General features: G+C 46.5%; 1 protein-coding gene across 1 annotated transcript; it reads left to right on the top strand.

Annotated features, from left to right (window-relative positions):
• Positions 1-4,097: 4,097 nt before the first annotated feature.
• On the top strand, positions 4,098-9,971 carry LOC141148755 (uncharacterized). The gene is made up of 2 exons (XM_073636465.1): positions 4,098-4,364; positions 4,457-9,971. Exon 2 carries the CDS (start codon positions 4,708-4,710, stop codon positions 9,526-9,528), a length of 4,821 nt encoding a protein of 1,606 aa, XP_073492566.1. The 5' UTR covers positions 4,098-4,364; positions 4,457-4,707; the 3' UTR covers positions 9,529-9,971.
• The last annotated feature ends 11,634 nt before the right edge of the window (positions 9,972-21,605 follow it).

Genomic DNA, 21,605 nt, shown 5'->3' with positions numbered 1-21,605 from the left:
TGAAGTGCTAGCAATTTTGCCAAGCTAGCATTCAACCGCTGGGCATGTGGATGGCTGGGAGCAAACTTCTTTCGGCGGTGCAGCAGCTGGGGCAGGGAAATTTGCCTGGTACAATCTGACGTCGGTGTACCAAAAGCAGATTGCCCACAAGTACTTGGCTGTGACACACCTAATTCTACACCTTCATTCCTCTCACTGCAGGTCTCAGAGAGGACTGAAGGTCTAGTGGGGTTGGAAATCTCAGCTGATGAGGAGCAAGGAGAGATCCTCTTTGTTCTTTGGTGTGGGTCTTTTAGATACGCTTGCCAACGAACTGCATGGCAGGTCAACATATGTCTGGTCAAGCATGTGGTACCCAAGCGGGAGATGTTTTGGCCACGCGAGATACGCTTGAGACATATGTTGCAAATAGCAGCGGTGCGATCTGATGCACTCGTCTCAAAAAAGGCCCACACCAAAGAACTTTTTGAATAACGCGCAGAGACTGCAGCGCCCTGCACATGTGGAGCTTTGGGGTGTGATGCAGTCAATGTGCTGCCCTTAGGCTGGCCCCTGGAGGGCATCCTGCCTCGTTGGTGATGTGCCGCCGCCTCCTCCTCCTCCTCCTCCTTCTCCTCCTCCTCCTCCTCCTCTCTCCTATCAGGCACCCACGTTGAGTCAGTGACCTCATCATCCCCTCCCTCCTCATCACTGGAGCAAACCTGGCAGTATGCTGCAGCAGGGGGAGCATGACTGCCAGATTGCTGTCCTTCTTGGGCACCCCCTCTGTCCGTGCTCATGTTACTGCCTTCATCGAGCTCAGTATCGTCATCAGAGCCTTCCAAACGCTGGGCATCCTCCTGGAGCATGTACCCAACACTGTGGTCAAACAGTTCGAGGGAATCCTCATGAGGACATGGTGGAGCTAGGGAAGGAGTCACTGATGACATTGAGCTGAGGGAAGAGGCCGCTGCTTTGCCAGACAAAGCACCCTGGGCATGGGTGAGAGAGGATGAGGAGGATGAGGACGGCTTGGTCATCCACTCGACCAAGTCTTCCGCATGTTGCGGCTCAACACGGCCAGCTGCCGAAAAAAAGGCCAAGCGTGTCCCATGGCCACGTGCTGATGAGGATGCACCGTCTCCACGACCAGCACTAGACACAGAGCCTGCTTGCCCTCTCTTATTGGCTTGTGACTGTCTGCCTCTCCTTCTTGGCCTTCCAGACATACTAATGGCCTGTAGCTGCACTAAGCTGGGATAGAACACCTGTAATTTTCTTCAAGTAGCTTTATATACTGTAACCAGACAAGCCTGCCTGTCAGTAGGAAGATAACAGGAACGGATCTAGCTGAACACTGTGAGCAGGACGCACTGTACTAAATGTAAATAGTCTAGCTGCCTGACCGTGGTACTAATAGGATCAAATAGAACACCTGTAATTTTCTTCAGGTAGCTTTATATACTGTAACCAGACAAGCCTGCCTGTCAGTAGGAAGATAACAGGAACGGATCTAGCTGAACACTGTGAGCAGGACGCACTGTACTAAATGTAAATAGTCTAGCTGCCTGACCGTGGTACTAATAGGATCAAATAGAACACCTGTAATTTTCTTCAGGTAGCTTTATATACTGTAACCAGACAAGCCTGCCTGTCAGTAGGAAGATAACAGGAACGGATCTAGCTGAACACTGTGAGCAGGACGCACTGTACTAAATGTAAATAGTCTAGCTGCCTGACCGTGGTACTAATAGGATCAAATAGAACACCTGTAATTTTCTTCAGGTAGCTTTATATACTGTAACCAGACAAGCCTGCCTGTCAGTAGGAAGATAACAGGAACGGATCTAGCTGTACACTGTGAGCAGGACGCACTGTACTAAATGTAAATAGTCTAGCTGCCTGACCGTGGTACTAATAGGATCAAATAGAACACCTGTAATTTTCTTCAGGTAGCTTTATATACTGTAACCAGACAAGCCTGCCTGTCAGTAGGAAGATAACAGGAACGGATCTAGCTGAACACTGTGAGCAGGACGCACTGTACTAAATGTAAATAGTCTAGCTGCCTGACCGTGGTACTAATAGGATCAAATAGAACACCTGTAATTTTCTTCAGGTAGCTTTATATACTGTAACCAGACAAGCCTGCCTGTCAGTAGGAAGATAACAGGAACGGATCTAGCTGAACACTGTGAGCAGGACGCACTGTACTAAATGTAAATAGTCTAGCTGCCTGACCGTGGTACTAATAGGATCAAATAGAACACCTGTAATTTTCTTCAAGTAGCTTTATATACTGTAACCAGACAAGCCTGCCTGTCAGTAGGAAGATAACAGGAACGGATCTAGCTGAACACTGTGAGCAGGACGCACTGTACTAAATGTAAATAGTCTAGCTGCCTGACCGTGGTACTAATAGGATCAAATAGAACACCTGTAATTTTCTTCAGGTAGCTTTATATACTGTAACCAGACAAGCCTGCCTGTCAGTAGGAAGATAACAGGAACGGATCTAGCTGTACACTGTGAGCAGGACGCACTGTACTAAATGTAAATAGTCTAGCTGCCTGACCGTGGTACTAATAGGATCAAATAGAACACCTGTAATTTTCTTCAGGTAGCTTTATATACTGTAACCAGACAAGCCTGCCTGTCAGTAGGAAGATAACAGGAACGGATCTAGCTGAACACTGTGAGCAGGACGCACTGTACTAAATGTAAATAGTCTAGCTGCCTGACCGTGGTACTAATAGGATCAAATAGAACACCTGTAATTTTCTTCAGGTAGCTTTATATACTGTAACCAGACAAGCCTGCCTGTCAGTAGGAATTTAACAGGAACGGATCTAGCTGAACACTGTGAGCAGGACGCACTGCACTAAATGTAAATAGTCTAGAAGATAACAGGAACGGATCTAGCTGAACACTGTGAGCAGGACGCACTGCACTAAATGTAAATAGTCTAGAAGATAACAGGAACGGATCTAGCTGAACACTGTGAGCAGGACGCACTGCATTAAATGTAAATAGTCTAGATAGAAGATAACAGGAACGGATCTAGCTAAACTGAATACAGTGTATATATATATATGCAACACCTGGGATGCATATATATACACAATACACTGTAAGTGCAGCTAACTGACTGACTGTTCTGCCTAATCTATCTAACTCAAATCAAATGACACTGTCTCTCTCTCTCTCTATCTCTCAGCACACCGGAACACACACTACACAGGGCCGCCGTGCAGGCGGCCTTATATAGTGTGGGGTGTGTACTAAATCCCCTGAGCCATAATTGGCCAAAGCCACCCTGGCTTTGGCCAATTACAGCTCTCTCTACTGACGGCGCTGTGATTGGCCAAGCATGCGGGTCATAGTGCATGCTTGGCCAATCATCAGCCAGCAATGCACTGCGATGCCGCAGTGAATTATGGGCCGTGACGCGCCACACGAATTTAGCGCGAACGGCCCATAACGTTCGCAATTTGGCGAACGATCGAACAGCCGATGTTCGAGTCGAACATGGGTTCGACTCGAACACGAAGCTCATCCCTAGCCAACAGTTTACGCAGCACTTTACAATGTAGAGGGGGGACAGCACAATTACAGTACAGTTCAATACAGAAGGGACAAGAGGGCCCTGCTCATAGAGCTTACATTCTAAAGGGAGGGGGTGGTGGTACAAAAGGTAATAGATGCGGGGAAATTTGTAATATAAAAAAAGCATGACATGACCTCTTAAATATGAGATCTGGGGTCAAAAAGATCTCATATTTACATAAAAATGCAATTAAAAAAAATGTCGTTTGAAAAAAAATAAATTTCACTTTAAGAGCTATGAGTGGAAGTGACGTTTTGACGTTCCTTCAAACCCTGCAATGGTGTGGAGACAGGTGGGGGCCATCTTCCCCTCACTCAGCTCCATAGCACAGAGGAGAGCGGACCCGACCACTTCCCACCAGGCCTATAGCAGAATGATGGCCGGGAAGTGGTTCAGTAATCCTGACTGGGTGTCATATGACGTCCAGCAGGATAAGCCGCAATCGCGCGCCTGGGGGGGGTGTGCAGCAATCAGAGCCTGAACCAGGAAGTGCTGGTTGTCATGCCTTCTTTAATAAGGCTTGAGATTTTCCTATTTACCCTTTTGATTTAATTAGATTGCTCTATGCTGCCATCTAGCGACCATTTTGCATAACTGCGCTATATCTATTTCATGTAGTCATTTAGTATAGCTGGCTAGATTTGGTACATCAAAGCCTCCGTACTTTCAATCCCATCAGGCCTTGCATCAGCTTCCTCCACCATTTTCATCTTTTCCTACCATGGAAGCATACACATCTGCTGCTAAGCTCTACGTTAGCCATCCGGATCCATCTTCGGTATGTTTACTAATTGTATCTTCAGCTAGATAGATAGGATGGCACTAATTATATGATCTTTGTTAATTGCATTTTGTCTGTATCTGTTACAGTTTTACTCTATCTTGTATCAATAAAAGTTCAAAAGGATTCTGCGCCTACTGGAATGCATTGGTATGAGAGGAGTTAACAGTGTGCCCGAATACACCTCAGTCACGTGTAGTGAGGGGCATAACAGTAAAACGAAGGCTTCTAAGCACGGCTGGCATACAGAACAGCAGCAAAGCAAAGGCTTCTAAGCACGGCTATCATACAGAACGCCAGTAATACAGCAGTGTTATCAGCTTCCATATAGCCGGACACCATGTCACAGACAAAGTCAGAACACTTCACAACAAGGTCAGAAGTTTACTCCAGAAGCACAAGGAGGTCAGTGAAAAGCGAAACAATTGCCATTGCCCGCGCAAAGGCGGAATCTGCAAAAATAAAAGCTCACTTTGCGGCAAAGGAGGCCAAAATAAAAGCTGCATTCGCCGAAAAAGAAATAAAAGCTGCAGCCGAGATGCAACTTAAATTAGAAAAGTTACGTATGGAAACTGCATTGGAGGAACTAGCTGCAGAGAAGGAGTCAGCGGCTGCTGCGGCCGAGGCAGACATCTTAGAAGAACTTGCAAAGCCCACCAGTGAGCGGCTCAGCAACGTACTTGAAAGAAAATCCGTTCCTGACGACGGTACAGAGCGTACCTCAGAATATGTGCGGCGACACGCCGAACCAGGCAACTGCCCACTTACAGCACCGAGAGCGGAATCAACCCCTGCCATTCACAGGCCTTACGTCAAGCAAGAAAGTAAACCCGCACTCAGTCAGTTTTCAGCACATTCTGCAGCCAGGCTATCAAAACACTACGTCACAGTTGACCAAATCGAAAATGAAGAACGACGGGTTAAAAGACACAGCGACTGTATCTCTGATGACCGCAAATACCCACCAAGTTCCTGGCACAACAGAGCACCCCCTGGCTACTCACACAACAATCAAGGTATGTCAGATTTCTTCAAGTTCTTAGCACGACGTGAACTGTTAGCAAAGGGACTTGCAAAGTTTAACGATCGCCCTGAAAGTTATAGAGCATGGCGTTCGTCCTTCAGAAATGCAACTAGAGACCTTGAGCTAAATGCAAGTGAAGAAGCCGACCTCTTAGTCAATTGGCTGGGGAATGAATCGTCAGAGCATGCAAGGAGAATCAGAGACATTAACATTAATTACCCAAGCCGAGGGCTGAGCATGATATGGGAAAGGGTTGATGAATGTTACGGTTCCCCAGAAGTTATAGAAAACTCTCTTTTTAAAAGAATAGATGACTTTCCCAGGATTCCTAACAAAGGCTACCAGAAGCTGAGAGAACTGAGTGACCTAGTGACAGAACTCCAAATAGCCAAAGCAGAAGGAGACTTGCCAGGCCTTGCCTTTCTGGACACAGCCCGTGGCGTTAACTCTATAGTGCAAAAGCTACCTTACAGCCTTCAAGAAACCTGGATTTCACGAGGCTCCAAGTACAAGCAAAAGCACAACGTCCCCTTCCCACCATTCTCTTATTTTGTGGACTTTATTCGCTATCAAGCAAAGGTTAAAAATGATCCTAGTTTTGACATCTCATCATCTGACTCTGCTTACCCTAGGTCAAGTAAGCCTGCTCTAACCCGCAACTTCAAAGACGCACCTGTTGCAGTACGCAAAACAAGTGTATCTCCAACACAGGATCCAAGCAGAGAGTGTCCTCTTCACAAGAAGCCTCATTCGTTGTCAAAGTGCAGAGGTTTTAGAGAAAAGACTCTCCAAGATCGCAGAACCTTCCTCAAGGAAAACAGACTTTGTTACAGGTGCTGCGCATCAACTTCTCACCTTGGGAAAGACTGTAAGGTGAGCATCAACTGCTCTGAGTGCAACAGCTCAGAGCACAACACAGCTCTACATCCAGGGCCAGCGCCATGGACTCTTACCCCCTCACCCACAGTGGACGAGCACGGCGGGGAGCAACAAGACACAGTACCTCCTGTAGTTACACCCCGGTGCACCCAAGTCTGTGGAGAAGGTCTGTCTAACAAATCCTGCTCTAAGATTTGTCTTGTCACAGTTTACCTCACGGGTCGCAGAGAAAAGGCAGTGAAGCTATACGTGATCCTGGACGATCAAAGCAACAGATCACTCGCCAGCTCAGCCTTCTTTGACACTTTCAAAATCAAGGAAGCAGGCTCTTCATACTTACTTAAGACTTGTACAGGGGTAAGTGAAGAAACTGGGAGAAGAGCCATTGGTTACCAAATTGAATCCTTTGACGGTCAGACAACCCTGCCTCTGCCAACTCTAATCGAGTGCAATCAGTTCCCAACTGATAGAGAGGAGATCCCTACACCAGAGGTGGCACTTCATCACGGACATCTGAAGGGCATAGCACATCTCATCCCTGAACTGGATCCCCAGGCCGAGATAGCGCTTCTCCTTGGGAGGGACATCATCAGAGTTCACAAGGTGAGAAAACAAATCAATGGTCCTCACAATTCCCCTTATGCCCAGAAACTGGATCTGGGATGGGTCATCATAGGCAACGTATGCCTAGGGAGCGTTCACAAACCAACCAGCGTGAACTCTCTCTTTACAAAGACACTAGAAGGTGGGCGTCCATCCCTATTTCAGCCTTGCACCAACAGATTCCTTGTAAGAGAGAAGCCTGCCAGTGTAACTCATTCCAACCCTTACACCGCTAATCTTCTTTGTCATGAAGACAGAGGTCATTTAGGGTGCTCAGTTTTCCAAAGGACTAAAGAAGATCACAAAATTGGCCCATCTATTGAAGATCATATCTTCTTGGAGATAATGAGACAGGGATTCTACAAAACCAACGAAAACAGCTGGGTGGCACCCCTGCCTTTCAAAGCGCAGAGACCCCGTCTTGCTAACAACAGAGAACAAGCTTTGAAACGCTTTTCTTCCCTCAGATCCAATTTTCAAAGAAAAACAGAAATGAAAGAGCATTTCTTCTCATTCATGAGTAAGATGTTTGAGGATGACCATGCTGAGATAGCCCCACCTCTAAAAGACAATGAAGAGTGCTGGTACCTACCAATCTTCGGTGTCTACCACCCCAAGAAGCCAGGTAAAATCCGGGTAGTGTTTGACTCCAGCTCACGGCATCAAGGGGTCTCATTAAATGATGTCCTCCTAAAGGGACCAGATCTCAACAATACACTTCTTGGCGTTCTCATCAGATTCCGCAAAGAAGCAGTTGCCATAGTTGCAGACATTCAGCAAATGTTCCACAGCTTCCAAGTCAAGGAAGAACACAGGAACTTCTTGAGATTCCTATGGTTCAAAGACAATGACCCTACTAAAAACATTACAGAATACCGCATGAAAGTGCACGTTTTTGGTAACAGTCCATCTCCTGCTGTTGCCATCTATGGACTTAAGCTATCTGCCCAAGAAGGTGAGAAAGACGTTACACAGTTTATTGAAAGAGACTTTTATGTAGATGATGGTCCGAAATCACTTTCTTCACCTGAAGCTGCAATAAGTCTACTCAAGAGGACTCAAAGCACGCTTGCCTCTTCAAATCTCAGACTGCATAAGATAGCATCAAACAGCAAGGTCGTCATGGAGGCCTTCCCTTCCCAAGATTATGCCAGTGACTTCAAAGATCTGGACTTAGCTACAGACTCCCTTCCTATGCAACGCAGCCTAGGACTCAACTGGGACCTCAAGTCTGACACCCTTACCTTTCAGGTTGACCAAGAGACAAAGCCCTTCACACGGCGAGGTGTCTTATCCACCATCAACAGCCTGTATGATCCACTCGGGTTTGCAGCACCAATTACCATCCAAGGTAAGATTCTGCTTAGAGAGCTTACTGCAGACACATGTGATTGGGATTCTCCACTACCTCCTGAGAAAGAGACATTATGGGTAACATGGAGAGACTCTTTAAAGACTTTATCCAACCTACACATACATAGACCATACACCCACTTTCCTCCCACAAGGATTCAGTCTACAAAGTTATGTGTATTCTGCGATGCTTCAGTTAAAGCAATAGGAGCAGTAACCTACCTCAAGTCAATAGACATCGAGGGCCAAGTTCAAATTGGGTTTGTTATGGGCAAAGCCAAGCTAGCACCATGTCCTGAAACCACCATTCCAAGATTGGAGCTGTGTGCTGCTGTACTAGCAGTAGAACTAGCAGAACTTATTACATCTGAGATGGATCTAGAACTCGAGGACACAGAGTTTTACACAGACAGCAAGGTAGTGTTGGGTTACATTTACAACGAAAGTAGGAGATTCTATGTCTATGTACACAACAGAGTCCTAAGAATCAGGAAGTCGACACAGCCCACCCAGTGGCATTATGTCTCAACTGATCATAACCCAGCAGATCATGCTACAAGGTCTGTACCAGCATCCCGTCTCAAAGACACTACATGGCTCACAGGACCACCCTTCCTGTACAAGTCAGCGCCTACCACTCCAGTAAGGGAGACATATGTACTGCTAGAACCTGAATCTGACTCAGATATCCGTCCTCAGGTTTCCACATTACATACAACAATTTCTAACCAACTGTTGGGATCCAAGCGCTTCCACAAATTCTCCACTTGGAAGTCCTTACAAAGAGCTACTGCTTCAAAACTCACACATGAGACTCTGACAACCTTCATGGCTGAAGTATCAGCTGTAATGAATGCCAGACCTTTGACATCTATACCTAATGATCCTGAAGATCCTTTCTTGCTTACACCTTCCACTTTGCTCACTCAGAAAGTTGAGGCGATCACAGCTCCTCCAGTCAATCTAGACACAAAGGACTTATACAGATGTCAATGGAAAAGAGTACAAGTGTTAGCTGACACCTTTTGGAACAAGTGGAAGAAACAATACTTGTCTAATCTACAGACCAGGAACAAGTGGCAAGACAGCAAACCCAACTTACAGCCTGGTGCCATCGTTCTCATGAAAGACTCTCAATCCAGGAGAAACGAGTGGCCTTTGGGTCTGATAACTCAAGTGTTTCCCAGTGAAGATGGAAACGTCAGGAAAGCTGAGCTCAAAGTCATTAGGCAAGGCCAGCCTAAACTTTTCCTCAGACCTGTTTCTGAACTTATTTTGTTACTCTCCTCCAGAGTGCCATGATGTGTGGTATCCATGGGAAACCAAGCGGGGAGTGTCATGCCTTCTTTAATAAGGCTTGAGATTTTCCTATTTACCCTTTTGATTTAATTAGATTGCTCTATGCTGCCATCTAGCGACCATTTTGCATAACTGCGCTATATCTATTTCATGTAGTCATTTAGTATAGCTGGCTAGATTTGGTACATCAAAGCCTCCGTACTTTCAATCCCATCAGGCCTTGCATCAGCTTCCTCCACCATTTTCATCTTTTCCTACCATGGAAGCATACACATCTGCTGCTAAGCTCTACGTTAGCCATCCGGATCCATCTTCGGTATGTTTACTAATTGTATCTTCAGCTAGATAGATAGGATGGCACTAATTATATGATCTTTGTTAATTGCATTTTGTCTGTATCTGTTACAGTTTTACTCTATCTTGTATCAATAAAAGTTCAAAAGGATTCTGCGCCTACTGGAATGCATTGGTATGAGAGGAGTTAACAGTGTGCCCGAATACACCTCAGTCACGTGTAGTGAGGGGCATAACACTGGTAATCGGCTTTCCTCGGTTCGCACTGACCGGCGATCGGCTCTCCTGTTAGAGGGGGTGTGTGCACTGATAATCAGCACATTTATTATCAGCAAAGCCCCCATCAGAGGTGCCCACCACAATGCCAATCAGTGCCCACTCAAATCCCAATGGGTACCCACCAAAATTGAAAATCAGTGCCCATCAAAGTGCCAACCATTGCCCATCAAAGTGCCAATCAGAGTCCATCAGTAAAGCTTGTCAGTGCCCTTCACAGATGCTAATCAGTGCCAATCAGTAATGTCTGTCAGTACTTCCTCATCAGTGCTGCCTATCAGTGCCATCTATTAGTGCCCATCAGTGCCGCCTATCAGTGCCTATCAGTGCCACCTATCAGTGCCCATCAGTGCCGCCTATCAGTTCCGCCTATTAGTGCCCATTAGTGCCGCCTATTAGTGCCCATCAATGCTGCATATCAGTGTAGCCTATCAGTGCCCATCAGTGCTGCATATCAGTGCCACCTATCAGTGCCTATCAATTCTACATATTAGCGTCTCCTCATCAAACCAGGGCTGCTACGCTTTGGTGTGCTTATCAATTGTATCTTTTGGCGTGGCTTCAATTTTGTGTGGATTATGACTTGTTCTATTTCTAGTTTCAGTTATTTAGAGTCTAGGGATCTTCCAGGCTTTGGCTATTGTTTGGTTGCGATAACAATTTGTAGCACGAAGGTAAACCTTGCATTAGCAATGTTGGGTGGGTGTTTATTGAGGAGTGCTATAGTTGGATCAGGTGGCACACTGATGCCCAGGAGGTTTGGTATCATGCCATGCCGGCATTCGACCCTGTGTACATAAGCCTGTCCAGCTTCTGTCAAATGGGCATGTGTGAAAACCAGCATCCAATCAGAGCTGGCAGTCAATGTCTGCGAGCGCTGACTGGTGTGTTCTGGTGGGTACCATTCCCTTGTCAGAACACATTAGCTCATCAGGGAGATTGCTATACTAATGTAGCGCCCTCTAGCTAGTGTGATAAATGTATATAGGTTTAGTTGTTAGTGCAGGTAAATTTTCTTGGCTGAGAGCCAGGCCTGGGTTGTGAATCTGTGTCAGGGATTAGTGACTCAGGGGCTAGATGACTCATCTTGACAGCTCTTCTGGTGCCTCCCCCTGTTCTCTGGAACATTGGAGAATGTTGTAGACATAGTGGGTGGAAGCTAGGAGATGCTGTTAGGAATATTTAGGAGGAACTCAGCCAATTCCCAGTAGAGGGCAGGCAGGGGACAGGCCTTCTCATAAATAGGTATGAGTCATGCCAGCAGGGGCAGTCAGGGGGAAGATAGAGATGGAGTGCTGAGGAGGCTGGCAGTGGCCCATGAGGGTACACCTCTAGTCTGGGAGGGTTGTGACCTCGGGCCTGGGGCTCAGGTGCATAGTTGCCAACAGTCCCGATTTTCCCGGGACATTCCCGATTTTGGGACCCTTGTCCCGATTTAATCTTGTCCTGGGTGTTTTCCCGAATTATTGGGATTGTCCCGAGAAAATCGTGAGTGTTTTTGTAAAAAAATGTCAATGGCTCCACAAAAATGGCCGCCGTCACCCCACGAGTGAGTCAATGAGTTGTTTCCCCTTGTGTTCAGTGCAGGGGAGAGGGGCAGCCAATCGGCTTCTCTCTTCAATGTACAAATAGAAAATTCTATTGTGCACTGAAGCCTATTGGCTACAGTGATTGGTGACCAATCTCCACTGAACACAAGGAAATCCTCCCTCCGCTCTGTGTGTGACAGTGTCTCGTCTTTGATGAGAAGAGAGGGGGGGCCGCCGGGGAGCAGCTGCTCATGAGTCACTGTGACAGAGAGAGAACTTACTACAGACACGCTTCCTGCGCTATTCTACATACTGGCTAGTTGGTAATGTGCCCCCTGAGGTGCCCCATGCCCTAATGTGCCATGTGCTATGTACCCCGATGAGCCCCATAATGTGCCATGTGCCATAATGTGCCCTGATGTGCTATGTGCCCTGACGTGCCCCATGCCTTGATGTGCTATGTGCCCCATAATGTGCCCTGATGTGCCCCATAATGTGCCATGTGCCCTGACGTGCTATGTGCCCTGATGTGCTATGTGCCCTGATGTGCCATGTGCCCTGATGTGCTATGTGCCCTGATGTGCTATGTGCCCTGACGTGCTATGTGCCCCATAATGTGCCATGTGCCCTGATGTGCCCCATAATGTACCATGTGCCCTGATGTGCTATGTGCCCTGATGTGCTATATGCCCTGATGTGCCCTGATGTGCTATATGCCCTGATGTGCTATGTGCCTTGATGTGCTATGTGCCCTGACGTGCTATGTGCCCTGATGTGCTACATGCCCTGATGTGCCCTGATGTGCTATATGCCCTGATGTGCTATGTGCCCTGACGTGCTCTGATGTGCTATGTGCCCCATAATGTGCCATGTGCCCTGATGTGCCCCATAATGTGCCATGTGCCCTGACGTGCTATGTGCCCTGATGTGCTATGTGCCCTGACGTGTTATGTGCCCTGATGTGCTATGTGCCCTGACGTGCTATGTGCCGTGATGTGCTATGTGCTCTGACGTGCCCTGACGTGCTATGTGCCCTGACGTGCTATGTGCCCTGATGTGCTATGTGCCCTTACGTGCCCTGTGCCCTGATGTGCTATGTGCCCCTTAATGTGCCCTGATGTGCCCCATAATGTGCCATGTTCCCTGACGTGCCGCGTGCCCTGATGTGCTATATGCCCTGATGTGCCCTGTGCCCCATAATGTGCCCTGATGTGCCATAATGTGCCCTGATGTGCCCCATAATGTGCCATGTGCACTTATTTTTCCATAATGTGCCCTGATGTGCCCCATGCCCTGATGTGCTACGTGCCGCATAATGTGCCATGTGCCATGATGTGCCCCGTGCTCTGATGTGTCATGTGCCCTGATGTGCCCCATAATGTGCCATGTGCCCTGATGTGCCATGTGCCCTGATGTGCCCCATAATGTGCCATGTGCCCTGATTTTTCCATAATGTGCCCTGATGTGCCCCGTGCCCTGATGTGCTATGTGCCCCATGCCCTGATGTGCCATGTGCCCCGTGCCCTGATGTGCCATGTGCCCTGATGTGCCCCATAATGTGCCATGTGCCCTGATGTACCCCATGCCCTAATGTGCCATGTGCCCTGATGTGCCCCATGCCCTGATGTGCCCCGTCCCCTGATGTGCTATGTGCCCTGATGTGCCCCATAATGTGCCATGTGCCCTGATGTGCCATAATGTGCCCTGATGTGCTATGTGCCCTGATGTGCCCCGTGCCCTGATGTACTATATGCCCTGATGTGCTATATGCCCTGATGTGCCCTGATGTGCTATATGCCCTGATGTGCCCTGATGTGCTATATGCCCTAATGTGCTATGTGCCTTGATGTGCTATATGCCCTGATGTGCCCTGATGTGCTATGTGCTCCGTGCCCTGATGTGCTGTGCCCCGATCTCCTATGCCCTGATGTGCCCCGTGACCTGATGTGCCTTGTGGCCCGGTGCCCTGTGCCCTGATGTGCCACGATGTCCTGTGCCTCAATGTCGTGTGCCCTGATGTGCTGTGTCCTGATGTGCTATGCCCTATACGCTGATGTGCTGGGCTCTGTACCCTGATGTGCTGTGCCCTGTACCCTGATGTGGCCTGGTGTGCTGTACCCTGATATGCTGTGCACTGATGTGCCTTGTATCCTGATGTGCCTTGTGCCCTGATGTGGCCTGATGTACCATACCCTGATGTGTTGTGCCCTGGGCTTGTCTGGATGAAGTCCAGGGCCACATTTTTGTCCCAGTCCAGCCCTGGCCCCCTCCCCCATATCACCACCATACCTGCCCCCCTCCCCCCATATCACCACCATACCTGCACCCACCTCCCTCCATGACAACACCATGCCTGCATCCCCCTCCCCCCATGCCTGCACCCCCTCCGGCCTAGTCACCACCATGCCTGCACCCCCTCCGGCCTAGTCACCACCATGCCTGCACCCCCTCCGGCCAAGTCACCACCATGCCTGCACCCCCTCCGACCTAGTCACCACCATGCCTGCACCCCCCAGGTCACCATCATGCCTGCACCCCCAAATCACCACCCTGTCTCCACCCTTCCCCAAGTCAGCCTGTAACACCCCAAGTCACCATGCCTCCACCCACACACCTCTCTCCCCTTGTCACCACTCTTGAGGAGATGTAGCTAGACTGTAGCCAACACTCCATCTGCAGCCAACACTCTGCTGGGGACACCTGACGTAAGAGGTACTCTACTGGGAATGCCTGATGGAAGGAGGCACTCTGCTGGGGCACCTGATGCAAGGACAGACTCTGCTGGGGGCACCTGATGCAAGGACAGACTCTGCTGGGGGAACCTGATGGCATCTTGTGGCAGGCGACGTAGCAGGTGACACGCTCAGTGGTCCCACTGATTCTGCATTATGGTGAGTTGAATGATTTCATTTTATATTACAATGTAATAATAGAAATAATGCGATTCAATCATCCTGACACCATAACAACCATGGTGCCGGGATGATTGAAGTGCTAACACCAGGTGTTTGGAGTATCTTTATCTGCTGATTGTTAAACTTTCTAGAATACACATATTTTTATTGTGTAGGATCTGGGGCTGCTGTCCCCTCATTCCCCTCTCCCCCTTTCCCCCTTTTCCTCTCCCACTTTCCCTCTCCCCCTCTCCCCCTTTCCCTCTCCATCCCTCATTCATCTCAGAATCTAACCACACCCTCTTGAGCCACGCCCATTTAAGCCACGCCCACTATTTTGTGTAAACCACGCCCATTTTTTTGCTGCGCCGCACTTCGTACACCGCACTTGTATTTTTGCTAGGCCACACCTACAAATCACTGCCCCGCCCCCTAATTATTGTACGGCTCCACCTACAGCCAAAAAAGTGTCCCACATTTTTTTTTTGCAATGTTGGCAACTATGCAGGTGCTGGAAGCTTTCCTCTACAACACACAGTGGAATCCTTCCTGGAGGCACGGAAGCAAGGATAGAGGACAGTGGAAGCAGGACAGCACATCCAGGAGATCTCCTGAGAGTCAACCGGGTGGGCTGGTGAGTGTCAGTCTGGAGGACTGTGGAGAGTTAGCCTGGAGGGCTAGTGAGATGGGCAGCTGCAGCCAGGTGGGTTGGCAGTGCCTGAAGAGGTAGTACTGGGATCAGTGACCACAGAGAGAAAGTCCTGGGAAAGTGTAAGCTGTTTCACCCAATCTGTGCTTCAAGTATAGGGGCTGTGAGTGCCTGCCTGCAATGGGCCTTTGCTACCAAATTACAACAAGGTGACATAGCTGGGTTCTGCAAGCAAGTGAGTGCTGGAGGAAAAAAAGGAGCTGTATATAGAGACAGTATATAGGAAAAGTTGTCCCTGAAGTTTGTTTGAAGTCAAATGGGCATCCCATAATCTCCCATCCATATCCAAGTTAATTCCCTATCCAAGTTATTAAAAAACAAGGTCACAGACTGTGGAAATTCGGTGTGCCTGGATGTGCAGGATGGGGGAACCCAGTTCACCTGCGGCCCACAAGGGGGTGCGCTATACCAACATCAGATAGTTAGTACAGCAAGCTTCTCCCAAGTCCAGCCCACTGGGGTGGACAAAAAAAACTTAAAGTGTGTATCAGGCTTTAGTCGTTCTCAAACATCAAAAGTCAACATGAACATCCCCAAATGGGGAGTTTGCATCTCATACCTTGCAACCTCATCCACTCCTCCAACTAGATTTCCATTTGCTCTTATAAGTCTCTGTTAGGCCCGAAGAAAAGGGTGAAGTGACACTGAGGGTATCACCTAAAAAATAGTTATCATTTAGATTGTAAGCGTATTTCCTAAACAATAAAGTGCTCAATATCAGAAAGGAAAGGAAGAGAAAAGCAAGGAATAGAGAAAAGGAAAGACAAGGAAAACAAAAGGGATGATGTGGACTTCATGGCAGATCTAGCAACGTGAAATACTTTGGATCCAAGGAACCCATATCACTTCAAATGTAAAGTATCATTAAAAGCAAAACTTTTTTTTTTTCTTTAGTTTTGGAGAGGAGTGGAGAGGGATTACAACCCTTGTCGGTTTTTATTGCTGTCTGTGTCCCCATTAAGGCAATTCACCTTCTATATTTGTCCAATTTACTATTATCATAGTAGAAGTAAAATAAAATCCCAAATTTTGTGTTTTCCCCAGAAAAGAAATAGACGGGAAATCTTCCAATGTGGACACTGGTTCTGGGAACCTGGGGGTCCCCAAGGGATTCATTTAATTTGTAGGGATTTCCCCTCACTTCATTTGGCTATAGGACAGGAAGTAAAGAGAAATCTCTGAAATGGGACAAAAAAAAATCTGACAGGGGTTATAACCCTCCCTGGCTCTAGATAAAATGTAAAAAAAAGTTTTGCCTATAGTTCTACTTTAAGTTGGCCCTACACTGATTGAAATTCAGCTGGTTCAGCAGGGACCAATACATTTCTATTAGTGTGTGGCTGTCCCTGTTGTCCTTTGATAGACTTCTACTGGGGGGATTCCTTCATCCACCTCATTTGTGTGGATAGAGGAATCCCTTTATTTTCATTCATTCAGCTAGCTTTAGTTTGCAAATGATTAAATATGCTTGTTGGTTGTAAACCCACAAAAAAAAAAAAAGCATACTAGCTCATTATGAAATACTCACCTTAGATCCAAGCCCCCGCAGCGGTCCCCGTACACAGCTCCGGCCGACGACATCGCTGCCAGAGTTACTTCCGGGTATCACGGGCTCCGGCGATATGATTGGCCAGAGCCACGATGACGTCACTCCCGCGCATGCGTGCGGGAGCCGCCGGTAACGGCACACTAACTGAAGCAACAGCATGAACTTGCCATTGCTTCAGTGCGCATGTGCCGATGACGTCGGCACATGCTTATACAGGGGATATCTCCTAGTCCATGCGGGTTTTGGAGATATCCGGGGTAGCTACAGGTAAGCCTTATTATAGGCTTATCTGTAGTCAAAAGTGGTCTGTAAGGGTTTACAAGCACTTTAACCTGCCATTAACCAAGATCAAGTTAAAATGGAACTAAACCCTCTTTTACGGTAAAGGAAGCTGCCATCTTGGCCTATGTTTGACATGTAGTTGCCATGGTACTGCACATGTGAGTGGTTATAACATCAGCCATGATGGCTGACAATTTGGTTGAGAACACAAGAAATTGTAACAGTTATCGTTCATCGAATGCTGTGAATGTAACGGTTTTGAGAAACTGTTAAATTGATGGGTTTATTTCCGCTTCTTGACTAATTCTAAAGGGATGACCAACATCTCACATAGTTATTCTGGTGAATAGAAGTATGTAAGAAATCAGTTTTCTCCTTTCCTTAAGTATAGTGGTGAACCTACTATCTTCTGGGGATTTTTAAAAAAGATTTATAGGAGTCACTGTATAAATAAGTGCATATTTTATTTTTATTTATTTTTTTATTTTATTGCAGGTACTTATGTAGCATATATGCCAATTAACGCAGCGCTTCACATATACATTGTACATTCACATCAGTCTCTTCCCTCAAGGAGCTTACAATCTAAGGTCCCTAACACGCATTCATACATACACGTACTAGGGCCAACACAATGGGGTTGATTTACTTAAGGCAAAGAGACTGTGCACTTTTCAAAGTGCAGTTGCTTCAGAGCTTAGTAAATGAGCAGAAGCTCTGCTGACTTGCATCATCCAATCATGTGCAAGCAAAAATGCTGTTTTTTTTAACCCATGCTTGCAGGAAATACATTTGCACCATCTATAACCTGCCTAAGCCTCACAACTAACATTTCACCAGAGACTCTTCTGGCATTGGACTGTTCAATGGCTAAGAGTGGGGATTAGTGCCAAGAGGGGTTAGGGCTAAAGCTGGCCATACACTAGTCCCCACCTATGATTAGAAAATTGAACAAATGTTCTTGGGTCTCTTTCACATGGGCTGTCTGATCAGGTTTGTCTGTCAGCTTTTCATGCGGACCTGATCGGACTCTCCAGTCTCCTCTATGGAGTGGTGGATGACAGTGAACACATGTCCGCTGACAACCGCCGCCATCTGATCTAATCCTGTCCGCCAAAAACAGACAGATGGTGGTCCTATTCCCCGTCCATCCGGGGATCGGATGGCATTGGATGGAAATGGAGGCGGTCTGTTTCCATCCAATTGCCTTATAGAGGAGAGCGGGACTGTGTCCGTGTCTGCTCTGCATAGCGTAGTGGACACGGACCTGTCATCTGCCTGCTCAGCGGGGATCAGTGGAGAGATCCCCACTGAGCAAGGGGGTTCTGCTTAGCGGAGGCATCCGTGTGAAATGGGCCTTAAAAGGAAAAACTTTGAACACAATTTTACTAGTGTATGGCAGATTTTAGTGCATTAGGACTTCTAATCCTTCTCCAATCAATCCAAAACTAAAAAATTTGTTTGACATACACTTGAAATTGATAGGTTCATGATTTCCCCAGAAGGAATGTAAACTTGAAAAGCACATCCTAGCTGCAAAATGGTATAAATTGCCAAAGTGTGTATTTTTCACCTTCTGGTCTATAACTGTATGGAGGACTTGGTTTAGGCTGGCCATACATTATACTATTTGCTTGCACAATTTTCCGTAATATTGATCAAAACCATATAATATGAGGTCACACCTAAACACTTTCAATTTGTATGCAATCAGGCAGGCCCTTGCACTACATCATTGAAGATAAATCTAAAGGAAATTGAATAAGAAAATTGTATAATGTATGGGCAGCTTAAATAAATTTTGCTCAAATAACCAAAACTTTATTTTGTTTTTAATTAATTTATTAATTGGTAATGTTGCTCACTGAGTATGGGAAAACCCCCTCCTGTTTTTGTTTTTTTTTCTCTTGCTCTCATTCCTCGGCTCCACGTTGCTCTATCTTTGCCTTTGTTCTTCACTTTTACCCTCCATATTGGTCAACCTCCAACTATTGATCTCCACTTACCCCTCAGTATCAGTTTGGAAATACTTGTTCCCTTCTCTATTGTGACGCAGAACAAGTCTAGTTGTTCTTGTCTTATACATATCTAAAGGTTGGTCCATCAGTCCTTACCTTCTATAATGCAAACTGGACAACTGTTAAACTGTTTTTCTGGATATTCCTGTTTACTAGTTGTAATTCATAGTTACATAGTTAGTCAGGTTGAAAAAAAAAACATCTAGTTCAACCAAAAAAATAATAATAATACAATCCCATATACACAATCCTTCACCCACAGTTGATCCAGAGAAAGACAAAAAAACCCCAGCAAAGCATTCTCCAATTTGCTACAGCAGGGGAAACAAATCCTTCCTGAAACTCTTACATTTACTATCTGCATGTATTATTGTAAATCCACTCTTTCTATTGCAAAACAATAAAGATTTGGAAATGGCAGTCTCCGTGAAAGGTTTGCCTTAAATTGGATTCAGCAGAAGAAAAACAACTGAACCTTAAAGTGTATCTAAACCCAAAAACAAAAATGTATATTTTTAGCTTACCATTCTGCCTTTTAGCTATGTGTAGTATCTGTATAATCAGTGTCCAGTAGCTGTGTTGCACTGGTATTGTGGCCTTTTGCCAGGAATGGCTGGCTCTTTAGTGCCCCTGCTGGTATAATGGGGGCTCTGGAAGCTATTAACAGTTGGGACAGAAACAGGGGCGCCCATGGGACATTGGGCACAGGGGTATTTCCCCCAGGTAAGACTGGGTCAACCTTGTCTGGCCATGGGCTGGGAAGGCAGAGAATCCACGGTGCTGTGCCCCCTGGGAGTTGGTCCCCCCCAGGGGATCTCTTAGTATCACTTGAGCGTGGGAATGCTACAGTGAGAATAAGCTTATAGTCATGGCAATAATGCTTTTTCTGCACTGCATCTCATTGGGCCAGACCTTTTGGCAATTTTTGTTACCAATAATCAGGGTCTAGTCTATGCGATAGTACCAGCACTTATGTATTTAATTTTGTCTTCATGTTTGTCAGTGCACTTTTGTCTTTGTTTCTTTTTCTCGCTAGGATGGAGGGTGTGGGTTCTCGGGCCTACCCTGAAGTCTTAGGGGAGGATGTGTGACCATTAGGTTCCTTCCTCCCCTGAACTGGTAATAGGGGGGTCTCTCTTTGGGAGAGCTCTTTACCTAGTACTTGTTGGACAGCTGACCATGAGGAGAGGGGTCCACCAGGCCTTTTGATTAGGTGGACCAAGTTGAGCCTTGTCCCGTCAGGAACCTTGCTCCCCTGGTGGTCAGGGCAAGGCCCTACTGCTTTGGGGTGGACAAGAGACACACCCTTAACTGCACTTTGTCTTTGTGTGTTTTTCATATGTACTTTTTGTACACTTAGGTGTTTTCTTTTTGCTCACCACGGCAGGTTAACAACCAGTGCTGGAACAAGGTCACCTAGAGCCCAGGGCGAACATGCCAATCTGTGCCCCCCCAAGAAGTATAAGCATTATGTGTCAGCAACCCCCCCTACAAAAATAAATTGGGCACTAAACTGCACGATTATCTCCTAAGCATAAATTCTCCCTAATCCCAACATAAATCAGCTCCCCTGCTGAAACCCCCCCTCCCAGCACTAATCTTTGCCCTCTCCATCACCCAAATTCCCCCAGCACAAATGCCCACCCCCAAAAAAACAAAAAAATCCCCCATCCTAGCACAAATCCCCCAACATCACCCCCCCTCTTAGTACAAATACCCCCAATCATCCCTACTAGCTCAAATCTCCCCCATACCCCCACCCCAAAAAAAAGCTCCTTCTATCACAAACCCCCAAATCCCCTCCTAGAACAATTCTTTTGCCCTGCTGCCCCCCAAATTCCCCCCATCACCTCACATGATACCACTGAGCCCAGGGCAGCCACCCCTTCTACCCACCCCTTGTCCCCGCCCTGGTGACAACACTTGCTCACATTTTATTTGTGAAAATAATTTTTGCATACACCAAAGTTTAGTGTTAAAAATTATTTGCCGTAGGTGTAAAATACTTTAGGCATGCCCCATTATTTATTATTTCATTTAAATTATTGTACAACCTACTGATTAAGTAGCATGAGCTGTAGGTGTAATATATTTTAGCCAAGATCTTAGAAATTAATTCAAGGGTTCCACAGCGGTAAAAAGGTTGAAAAGGGTTAATGTAGACAGTAACAGAAACCCTCCAGCACCTCACCAAGCTAGCCAAAGATATTTACCTTATTGTAATCTGTTTCCAACATTTAGAATACTGATTATTTTTTTTGTTTGTTTGTTGCGGGTACCTAACTCAAAACTATATCGGGGTACTATATATACGAGGAGTTTTCAAAAAGTTTCTGCACTTTTTATATATTTAATAGAGTTAAACAAAGTGCGGAATACTTTTTGAAAATCACTTGTATATAGCTAAGCAGCTGCAGCTACGGCTTCACATACATTTGCAAGTGTATACAACAAAGACCTTTGTTTTTTTTTTAGCAAAACAGTTTCTACTTAGTACAGTTTCTACTTAGTACAGACATTGGAAATCGC

This window comes from Aquarana catesbeiana, linkage group LG06 (assembly GCF_042186555.1).
Source record: "Aquarana catesbeiana isolate 2022-GZ linkage group LG06, ASM4218655v1, whole genome shotgun sequence".
NCBI classification, from domain to species: domain Eukaryota; kingdom Metazoa; phylum Chordata; class Amphibia; order Anura; family Ranidae; genus Aquarana; species Aquarana catesbeiana.
Note: the sequence above shows the minus strand (reverse complement) of the source record. Positions and strands in the feature narration are given on the sequence as shown.